Source organism: Penicillium daleae, assembly GCF_028827525.1.
Source record: "Penicillium daleae strain IBT 16125 chromosome Unknown utg000002l_segment0_segment0, whole genome shotgun sequence".
NCBI classification, from domain to species: Eukaryota; Fungi; Ascomycota; class Eurotiomycetes; order Eurotiales; family Aspergillaceae; genus Penicillium; species Penicillium daleae.
Window position 1 is genome coordinate 2,723,263 of NW_026623150.1, and position 11,381 is coordinate 2,734,643.

An 11,381-nucleotide genomic window follows, 5' to 3' on the forward strand; every position below is an offset into this window, starting at 1 on the left:
TTTCTCGGACTGGCAATCTCATTATCCATCATTGCTGGTCAACCTTCGCGGCCTAGCGTCGACGCTAGAGCTTTCTCATACATCCTGTGCATCGATGCCTTGTTTCGTGATCTGTTATATGTAGACTTGATACACCTTGCATCTTCTTTGTTTTGTCTCTCGGTCTCATTTCTTTGTTTGTTGACGATAGTGGGTACATTGTGGTACATTGTATTCAGACTTATGGCAATACACTAATGCGATTGTTTTAAACTTTCTCGTTAAAATTTCCTTAAGAATTACTCCAGTTATGCTGCTGTTGCTGATAGAAGTGCTGATATACAGTTTGACTCAGTAATGAGATTTCCCGATGTTGGACTCAGGAGCAGGAGCACGACCATCACCTTGAGATTCCGGAAAGCGAGATAACATACGCGACTTGTATTAGACATCGTGGGTTAGGACAATACAGATAACTTATTCCACCGACTAGTGCAAAGCCGGTCATTCCCGCTCCTCATTTACTAAACACTCAATCTATCAGCCCTCATCTTGCAAATGTTTCGGTCATTGCTCAAGCTTGCGAAACTCTAGAAGTCGATTGAAGATCTTCACTTCCCGAGGCTTGACAAATAGAGGCTCGATGATCGCAAAATACTCCTTGAAATCCTCTCTACTAGCTCTCTTCTGTTTTTCTCGTTAACTCCATGCAAAAATACCGTGAGAGGTCAACCGATGATGTAAATACCTTTAAGAACCAATCCATGTCGGCATCCCTAGACGAATATGTTAATTTATAAATCATGAGAGGAGACTCGTGTTTGTGACAATCCTGACTCACCAAGTCTCAGCCAGAAGTATATGGCCAGGGTCATCGGGGGGCTGAAAGACATCCAGAGCAATACACTCAGGTTCCGCTATAGTTTTATCATAGACTGGCTTGAACGCGGCAAAGAACGTTTCCAATTTCTCGGGTGCAATGAAGAGTGAGACTTGTATATGGAATCCAGTTTTGACTGTATAATCCATGTTGTCAACGCAGCGGTGGATTTCTGGATGTAAGTAGATGAAGGCTAATCACTGAGAGGTTTACGAGTCGTCGATGGACTATATAAGTACATGACTCATATTTGCTGGTTCTGACCTCGCGGGGCAGTTAACAAAGAAAAACCATCACCGAGGTGATTGTGGTAGGATTACTTCGTAATTCGGCCTTTGTGCTTTGTACAAAACCCGACCCAAATAATTCGGCTGTGCATGTTTAGGCATGGGCCGGTAGTACGGCAACAGAGTTGGGATCGTGATTGGACGGGCAGTTTGACGGCTTGCTGAGAGAACAAAGAAATAACCGCAAGCCTACGTCCCCGTCTTGCGCCCTGCTTGATGAGCGTGCGGGAAGGCAAATATTTTACTTGAATATTAGCTATGAGAAAGTACCTGGTGGTCCTCCGGAATTTATCAAGTTCATAATGCATAGTACTTGCCCGATCATGCAAAGATCAGTCTGCTATCATAGTCCGATGGCAAAATATCGAGTTGTCGTCAACGGCACCTACACTAGCAGGATGGAGGGCGACTGAATGTTCCTCGCTTGATCCCAGCTGCGCGGTCTCTTCTCGGACTTTTAGAAATGCCCACTAGCTCTATAATTTTGTCTCTCTCTATGGTGTACATTTTTCTTCCGTATACGGAGCGTTAGCTTGGTACACCTTGCTGACTACTATAAACCTCCAGAGGTCTGTCTCCCTCTAGGTTCCCACCAACTATTAATAAGTGTTGGCAATATAACTAGTAGTGGCGATTGGCTGCCTCGGTGAATCCTCCGGCGTAGAAAAAAATGTCAAAAACAAAAGAGAAAACTCCGAATAGGGGAATCGAACCCCTGGCTGCCGTGTGAGAGACGGCGATGTTAGCCACTACACCAATTCGGAAGGTGCAACCCACGATACCACTAGGCTATCCTCGCTGGTTGTTAACGAGTTGCCGATTTTTGGCATTATGGTCTTGATTCTGCCTAAAACCTAGGTAGCCCAACCTATGCTTCCGTAATCAGCGATCTTCCAGCGGTTAGGCGCTATCAAGGTTGTCTACCTACTCGTAACGATTTTCCAGTGAAATAGCTATTGCGCGCATTCCTCACGATCCCCAGTCATGATAAACTACTACAAAACTACTACTGTGACTTATTTCTACGACCATTTACCGTACCAAGTCTTGGGTATAGGGCAAAAAAACATCAAAAACAAAAAAATTACTCCGAATAGGGGAATCGAACCCCTGGCTGCCGTGTGAGAGACGGCGATGTTAGCCACTACACCAATTCGGAATGTACAACCGATGATACCACTAGGTTATCCTCGCTGGTTGTTGTTGACCGCAAAGATTTTGTCAATATGAACCAGAACGATATGGTCGATCCATTAGGGTTGTGCATGAAGGAGTCTGGCAGGTCCTCTAGTATAGATTATCTTCCTATGCCTTTTCTTTTGCTTACGGGCTCAATAATTTGTAATTATAAGGTTCGCCACTCTCTTCCTAGTCTCCATCCATGGCTATGGATATGTGAATGCTCCGGCGCGAACTCGGACTTGGTCCACCCGCGGTTCTTTACTGCCACTTATGCTGAAGCTTTTTGGTAGCTTCATATGGTCTGTTTTGTTTCCATAGTTCTCGTAGGTTTGGTGTTGTGTGTATATTGGTTTATTTTGTAGTAGTGGACTGTGAGTCTACATAGGGTTCGTGGATAGACAGACTTCATCCGTTACCATGGAAGTATATATATCCCTGCTGCCAGTTGACGTTAGTGGGGACATGGAACTTGTAGAACTCGTCAACCTAGGTCAACGTCGTACAATATGCAAATACCATGAGGTCCCAATCCCCATCTCCCCATGTACACCGAGTGCAGAAAAACAGAGTGACGCGTCAAATAGGAAGGAAGGTATGGCCGCCACCTATCGCGTCACAGACGGCATTACCCATGTCCTGTATGAAAGACACCATGCCACTCCAATCATATTCAAAGAGCGCCGATGGGCCGAGAGAGGGAAGTGAAAACCCGAGTAAAGGTTTGGGAAGTCCACACTTGGTTCGAACGCCCTCGCAAACTAGGTCACAAAGGAAAGACCTGCCCCATCATACCAGCCGAGAGGACAAAGATTCACCAAACCAGCTACTTACCCTACACAAGCAATGTGCCGTCACAGCTCGGACGACTACCAACCAGAGGACCCAGAATCCTTAAAGTCTTGTGAGCTCCTATTGGGGAGCTGTTCATCGTGTGGCTGAACGGAGACTATTAATAACCGACTACCGAAGTATACAGCAGCCCAATACCCAGAGTATTCCCCTAGGTCAACAATGGCTCACGGATATACAATAAAGTCATTTTAAATCGGCCCAGGGGACATACAACAGATTCGGAGGACCAAGCTTATAATTAACAGAATTATACCAAAACCCCGAGTCCACATCGGGTCGCCCTAGAACCGACAACACAGCGCACCCAAGTAAACCTCTCATCTGGGCTAGAATCCACCATACAAGCAAAATCTATATCGAGCATCTTAGTCAATCATCAAGAGCTAATACACCGTGCGGCCTGTGTTCCCAAACGTTAGGTCATGTAGCTACTTTTACAGCTTCCAAACCGAAAAAAATCCACATCTCTCGGCTCTAATCCGGAAACTAAGAGATTCTGGCATAGATGGGGGAACTACAGCATAGAAAGGAACTGGCGTTTCTCTCTGGAAATTAAATAAGACTAGTTTACGGCCCTCCAGTTCAGCGAGAAAACCTATATCCCTAGTTCTGGCTCATATAGCCAAAATTGGCCCAGTCTACAACAACCAGCGAGGGTAACCTAGTGGTATTCCTCGGTTGTACCTTCCGAATTGGTGTAGTGGCTAACATCGCCGTCTCTCACACGGCAGCCAGGGGTTCGATTCCCCTATTCGGAGTTATTTCTTTTGTTTTTATTTTCTACTCTTTTCTCTTTTGACATCTACTTATTAGCTAGCCCATCTACGTCAACAACGGTCACCGCCAAAGCTACAAAACGAGTTGAAAGCTAGGGTAGCAGAAGCTTATGGGCATCGGGGGGATAGAATGGGACTATCGTCTGTAAATGAACATGGAAGTACCAACAGCACTCCATCTCTCCATCTGTCTGTCTCTTAAACTAAATAGCGGGCAATTTGCCAATATATATTCCTAATCAGCGTTAGCTTTGGACTCAGATCAGGGATCTGCGTCGATGTCATTACGACTCCAGACGGATAAGCGGATAGTAGAAGGATAAGACGAAAGAGAAACTATAGAAAAAGTAAAATTGATTGGAAACATAACCCGAGCTGCTGTGCTCATCAACACCGAAGAGAACCCATATTGATATTCTATGGAAGAAACGAACCAGAAACCAGGACCCTCAGCACCAAGAAAGACATACGATCAAAAATTGCAGACCAGCTAGCCTGAAGAGAAGCAAACAATAACAGAGAACATCCCCCTAGGTATTTAGAAAGTGGCCTACTAAGAAATTCATTTTTCTCATAGTTCCACCGCGTGTAGCCTGGCCGACCTTCCACATCCCCTGGCCTCGTCAGACGTGTGAGAGGAGAAAGAAAAGAAGCGAACAATACCATTAAAACATACTGGAGATTTTCGTACAAAACCCGCAAACAGCAAATTAAAACAAGACCTTTTGCGAAACATCCGGTGAACCAGGGAAGAAAAGAAAGGAAGGAACAACGCGCGAGAATTAGCTTTTTGTGTGTTGAAAATTCCAGCCGATGAAAAGAGTCGGGAAGGGTATCAAAAGGACCAGGGAAAATCGGACATTCCAGCAATCGCGGGATGGGCTCAGAAACACAGAACAGGGGAGAGGAAGATATAGCGCTGTGTGATGGCCGGGGGATTGTAAAACGAGCTTAGTTGCTCCTGGGAGACTTGGGTGGTGCTGGAGACTCCTCAGGAGACTGCTCTACCATATCGGAGAGGCGAATTCGCTTGGCGGAGGGTTCTGAGCTATCCACATCAAGAGAGCCGCTGGAGCCGACCTGACGCTCGAGTTCGGCGACGTGACGCTTCAGATCTTCCTCACGGCGCTGGGTTTCCTCAAGCGTACGGCGCAGGCGAGCTTCAGAGTCCCGCGCAATCATTTCCGAGCGACGCGCGCTGGCGTCGCTCTGCTCAAGTTCGGCAACTCGACCGCGGAATAGCTCGTTGATCAAGTCCAGCTCACTAACCCGAGTCTTGAGGGAAGTGTTCAGGGCCAGCAGGCTTTCATATGTCTGAGGAGACTCGAGTTGACGATCGACGGCAGAGGGAGAGGGCTGTCGCAGAGGAAGGGAAGGAAGGCTCGAAGAGCCCAATCCACTATCACGACCAGCAGTGACCTGGTCGAACATGTGTTGGGGCGCGATGTTCGAGTTGTGGCCCTGCATCGACCCGAAGCCGGGAGTCTCCGTGCGCGACAAAGGGGAATTCGAGCGATCCGAGTGACCTGGGGACATCTTACGCGAAGCGCGACGGTAGGCATGGGAACCAAGAGGAGTCCCAGCCTCAGTTGCCCCAGCCAGGCCATTGGCATCGATAGGGCCGCCAGACTGGGAGAGGATGGCAACGGTTAGTACGGTGAGAAATTTCTTATCGCGGTGGACGGGGATGAAGGGGGAGCGAAAAATTTTCCTCGTCGCGAGGACTCACCTTGCGCTTGGGACCCTGGCCGGTCTTGACGCGATTGCGACTTTTGATCACATCGGTCTTCAGGCTTATCGGACGAGGTCGCCCGTGCAGCTTTAGAAACAGTCCGCAGGCGTTGCAAAGAACGGAGCCCAACTCGTCGCGACGCCACAGGGGTGTGGTGGAGGTGCCACAGTTCTGGCAGACGGGCTGTAATTGAGGTCGCTTGTCGTCAGTCAATGTGGTCGCCATGGCGTGAGAGAAGTAACAGAGGAAGAGGGGGAACAGGAGTTGGGAGGATAGTGCTGAAGATAAGATTGGGGAGAGATTTGATGGGCTCGATAAGGATTGGCGATTGCAGAGGCGCACGGATCGGGTGGTGCCAAGCCCCAGCGAGTCGCTGATAACCCGCGCCGATAACATCCGGTTGCGTAGATAAGCCCCAGCGATAAGGTGAAAATCGTGCACACCGAGATAAACGATAGCGATAGGGAGGGAAAACGAGGGACGTGATATGATGGGGGAAGATGAACGCAAATATAGAACCATTTATGATGCCACTTACCGGATTGTTACCCTGCCCACCAGTCGTAGCCGCAGGTGCTGTGCTCGCGTAGCTTATGTTCGCCATGTGCGCATTCGCGTCGAACGATTCACTGAAAAAACTGGTTAGCCAACCTATGTATGTCCAGTTCGCCCGTTGAATACACTTCCTGCCGACGCGAGGAGCCAGCAGCTCGAAGTGAGAAAGATAACGTATCCTCCACCGGAGAGGTTCGATTCCATTCGACTGTGTGCAAACGTACCGTAGGTTGGAAGTAGGAGCGGACGCGACCGACGCAAGTGCTGCCAATCCAGGAAGGGAGGCGCTCAGGGAGACCGATCCGGGGAAGTTATCACGGTAGTCAGAGCCAGGAAACTTGCCAGTACTGCTCAGCTCAGGCAGAATGGGAGAGAAGCGCCTAGGGACGTCGTCGTCGGTAGAGGGTGGGCGTGGAATGGAAGGATCAACCGATGGGGAGTCGTAGCGGGAAAGCTCGGGGGTCTGGTGCGCGGACGAGGCAGGTTTGAGAGCCGGGTCGATGGGCGACGCCGGGAAGAGGATGGAAGCCACAATGGAGGGTGAGGATGGGCAATCGATCGAAATTCGGCCACGGGCGACCGAATTGAAGGACAAGGGGGTTGGGGACGGAGGAAACGACGAGGACCGGCGAGGGGTCCGGCGTGTGATGCGCGTGATGCACGAGGCTGTCAACCAGGTATATATAACTCTCCTCTGCTACTGATTCTGCAGCACAAGCCCAATTGATCGTGAGGGACTGGGAATATATATCGCTGACAAAGTGAGATGCCCGCTGAGTCGTCGGTGACGATGACCGTTTGCCAGCGACCAATGATAACGTGAGGCTTCCGAAGAAAAACCAAGCCGAAACCAGAAAGCAACCAAAAGAGTGACTGGGCCTTCAGGTCAGATCCCCGTTGACATTCAAATCCGATCGAGAATGGAATTGCGAAGAAATGCGATTAGCGGGATGGAGAGATGCAAAGAAGCAAGAACCCAAGACGGATCTTATCCAGCCGATTGTTATTATCGCGCTGGGCGTATCGAAATTATCACTTATCGCGTTGCCGCATACTTGGCACGGACTGGACAAGGCTCATAATTACACGACGACCGTTGGCATGTTCTATTCATCGGGTGTCGGATCTCCATTTTCAACTAGCTGGAATGTATGAAAGATGTCTCTAAGTCCGGCCTCTTTAATCATATGCCCACAGTTCAATAACTTCAGCCATGCTACGCTCCGGGCCTACCTATCGAAGGTGAATACTGTACAAGATACAGTACTTTCATTTTGCCCACGTTCAGTCTTGTCGATTGGGTTGCATAGCTAGTTAGAGTGAAGACCATTTTGTTTTTTGAGCTACCGGTGATTAGGTATGTTAGACCAAGTGATAGTTATAGACATCTATCCAGTGCTCATAGTACACGTCAAACGGAGGTATGAATTCTTTGGCAAACACGGTTTCCACATCTTAGTGTTATGCACCCTCGTGGGAGAGATCAGTTCAACCAATGCAGAGAACCCGCAATAGCAATACTGAATACTGATGTATGGAGCGAATCGTGCTCGAGCATATTCGTGCATAGAGGAGTACTCCGTACTGTACGGTACATATGCAACCCCCTTTTGTCTGGTTCTGCGTGGGTGGATTAGGGGGGTCGAGTGGATCCCGCCAGCTGTGGCGGTGCGTATGGTCATTACTGTCTGCGACCCTCCGCCCGTCACGAAGACCCTGCAATTCCCCATACTTCCAGCGTTGGTCTATCGGAGTGGTTTCGTTCTGCCGGATATATTGACACCGCTACGTAAATAATGTGTAAAATACACGTATAATAACGTAGCCCCCCCTGCCTTAGCCCCGTCTGGCTGGCCAGAATAATACCGAAATCGTCCATGACGGATCTGCCAGCTAATTTCACTGCCTTGTCCTTAACCTTCGATTCTTCGTGTCCCTTTCCACCAAAATCACCTCCGCGTGATGGATTAAGTTTCTTTTTTGTGTCATTCGTTTCTTCGCAAATCATCTCTATTAACTTGGGCTCGTTTGTTCCCTTCCTCTGAAGCCGCCACTTCTTCTCCTTCACGATGCCGAAAAACCGCCCTGCCACGTCGGGCTACGCTCGCCTCGCTCAGGAGGAGGAGGAACGCGGCTACCTCCATGACGACTCGGAAGACGATGAGATCGCTGTCGCTTCCTCGACAATCTCGGCCTCCGCCCCTCGTTATGCCCCCATCTCCTCCCGAGCCCAGATGCAGGCGTCCGGTCTCTCCACGCCCCCCGGTCATCGACGCAGACACAGTCAATATCAACGGCGTGGCCGTCGCAATTCCGGTGTCGATATCAAGGCTATCAATGCGCGTCTGGAACGGTGGGCGGACGAGATTGCTTCCAAGTTCAAGATCAACCGCGTCAAGGGCAAGACCTTCGAGGAGGAAAAGCTCGAGATCTACCACTCGGTCTTCCAGGCTCCTCCTGGCGTTCGACCGGTGACCTCAGAAGACCTGGAATCGGATGCATTTGAGGGCCAGCAGCGAAAGGCCCGGGCCGAGTTCGAGGAAATTATCGAGAGTGTGCGGCTGGCAATTGAGATGGACGTTCACCCCCGGATGATTGCTCAAGGTAGTTCAGGCAGCTATTTTGCCCGGAATCCCGAAGGCAAAGTCGTTGGCGTGTTCAAACCCAAGGATGAGGAGCCATATGCCTCGCGAAACCCCAAATGGACCAAATGGGTTCACCGAAACCTGTTCCCTTGTTTCTTCGGTCGAGCCTGCCTCATTCCCAATCTTTCGTACGTCTCCGAAGCCGCCGCTTACGTCCTCGATGCCCGCCTTCGAACAAACATGGTCCCTTATACCGATATCGTCTATCTGTCCTCCAAATCCTTCTTTTACGACTTTTGGGAACGGCGCAAGGCATGGAAGGGAAAGAAAACGTTACCTCCAAAGCCGGGTAGCTTCCAGGTATTCCTAAAAGGATACAAGGATGCCAACATTTTCCTTCGCGAACATCCTTGGCCTGACCAAACCAACACGGGTTTCCGTGCCCAAGATGCGCCGAAGCGCAAAAAGCGCCCATGGAACGAGGCATGCCGTCCGTCAGGCGCGCAATCCGACGATGAAGATGAGGACGAACACGGTTATATGCCATCGCCAAACCCACGCGACGAAAGCCGCGAGCGGCGGTTCAACTGGACCGAAAACTTGAAGCAGTCATTCCGTGAAGAGTTGGAAAAGCTGGTCATTCTGGACTATATAATGCGCAATACGGACCGTGGTCTTGATAATTGGATGGTCAAGATCGACTGGGGTACTGAACAGGTTTCGATTGTGGCGGAACCCCCAAAGAACACTGAGCCTGTACCCAAACACGACGAGGATGAGCTTATGCCTCCGCCTCGACCGGTCTCCGTGAATTCAGACGGTTCGCACCCATACAGGCGCCAGGAGACGATGATGGCAGTGAGTCGCACGGGGACTCCCTTGGCCTCATCTGAGCAGCAGGCTTCCATCCAAGTGGGTGCTATTGACAACAGTCTTTCATGGCCATGGAAACATCCGGATGCCGTAAGTTTTTCTCTCTGCCTGCACCTTATGCTCCATGACACTGACCCAAATGATAGTGGCGAAGCTTCCCATTCGGATGGCTCTTCCTGCCGGTTTCCTTGATTGGCCAGCCATTCTCGCAAAAGACCCGTGACCATTTCCTCCCACTGTTGACGTCTACTGCATGGTGGAGCGGAACACAGATGGCTCTGCGCCAGGTGTTCGCTCAAGACGATGACTTCAAGGAAGGCATGTTTGCGCGTCAAATTGCAGTTATGAAGGGCCAGGCCTGGAATGTTGTCGAGACCTTGAAGCAACCGGATCACGGCCCGCTTGAGCTGACCCGAAGAACTCGGGTTTGTGTGTGGGATGACTTGGTCGATGTGCCTGTTGCCATTCCGATGCGAGCTCCATCTATGGATGCACAGAGACGCCAAGCCACGAATTACGATTATGACGAAGAGGAAGAAATGGACATTGGCGCCGGAATTTCTTCCAATGCCGAGAACAACCATGACCTTCTCGGTTTAGACTCAGCCCCGACTGATCTCCCCAACCCGAACCGCTTTGAACTCAACCGCGGCCAACCAGACCGAGACTCGGTAGGCAGTCCTGCGACCTTGAACGATGGCGACTTTGCTCGCCGAACTGGAGATGGCGCTTACGCTAGATCTCTGGACGGATGGCCCTCGTTACCTCCTCGACCTACCAAAAACCGTAAACACGGCGGCTCTGTGTCTTTCCGTGTACCTCACGTCAATACCTTTGGCAGTGATGATCTCGAGGGTGACCTTGGATATGCCGCCGCTGAGGGCATGGAAGGCAACCAGCGCAAAGTCATTGTGGAGCGCTTGGAAGCCGTCAAGAGCAAGAACCCGGTCTTCACTTGGTGCTAAGAGACTCTCCTTTGCGCCGCCTTGTTTTGTTTCTCCCCCACCATCCTTCCCAGTATTCCTCCCTTTTTAAGTGTCGTTGCATTTTCACTCAACTATTTAATCCGCAAATTCTTCGTTTAGCGTTCTTTTCTCGGTGCTTTGTCAGGGCATCGCAGGATCTCCGGCAACAGTTCGTTTTTCTTCTTCCTTTCTTGTCTTGCCGGGGTCGCATTGCAGGTGTATCTTGATAGAGACATCTCGCTCTGCTACTTCACAGATAATTTTCGCACGCCATGCTCATGATTGGGGAATTTGTGTTGTATATAGACCGTCTCTGGCTGTTCGGGTTGGGTTGCGGCGCATTTGACTGAGCGCCTCATGTAGCATATATGACGAGAATTAATTCAATGATACCATCGTCCGATAGTTATTTGTGTGTCTGTATCTCAACTCGCAATAATCACATTGTCAAACCAGAGATATGGCTACAGTAGCGGTCTTGTCTAGCTCGGTCTGAAGATATGGTGACTGCCCCTCATTCACGCCGCTTTCTTTCTACGCTAGGATGTTTTCTGGCCCTCTCCGGGCTTTCGAGATCTTTGGTCTGATTGAACGTTGACCCGATCCAATCCAAAAAGAAAAAAAAACATACCAAACCATGATCCATATTCAGAGAAGGAAACCAGGATTATCGTGAAGTGGCACAGCGAGGCTGGATTTGGTATCTGCGGCTCCC

The 11,381-nt window shown here is 49.9% G+C and overlaps 3 protein-coding genes across 3 annotated transcripts; 1 reads left to right on the forward strand and 2 right to left on the reverse strand.

The window, feature by feature from the left end:
* Nucleotides 1-546: 546 nt before the first annotated feature.
* N7458_001970 (putative quinol monooxygenase) lies at nt 547-1,008 on the reverse strand (the record flags this gene model as incomplete). Its single annotated transcript, XM_056905353.1, has 3 exons — nt 547-666; nt 728-755; nt 821-1,008. The coding sequence occupies 3 exons, from the start codon at nt 1,006-1,008 to the stop codon at nt 547-549; spliced, it is 336 nt and encodes a 111-aa protein (XP_056769460.1).
* Nucleotides 1,009-4,907: 3,899 nt separating this feature from the next.
* On the reverse strand, nt 4,908-5,913 carry N7458_001971 (putative GATA transcription factor (AreB); the record flags this gene model as incomplete). The annotated part of the gene is made up of 2 exons (XM_056905354.1): nt 4,908-5,585; nt 5,686-5,913. The coding sequence occupies 2 exons, from the start codon at nt 5,911-5,913 to the stop codon at nt 4,908-4,910; spliced, it is 906 nt and encodes a 301-aa protein (XP_056769461.1).
* A 2,399-nt stretch (nt 5,914-8,312) lies between these two features.
* On the forward strand, nt 8,313-10,666 carry N7458_001972 (1-phosphatidylinositol 4-kinase LSB6; the record flags this gene model as incomplete). The annotated part of the gene is made up of 2 exons (XM_056905355.1): nt 8,313-9,791; nt 9,848-10,666. 2 exons carry the CDS (start codon nt 8,313-8,315, stop codon nt 10,664-10,666), a joined length of 2,298 nt encoding a protein of 765 aa, XP_056769462.1.
* Between the last annotated feature and the right edge of the window lie 715 nt (nt 10,667-11,381).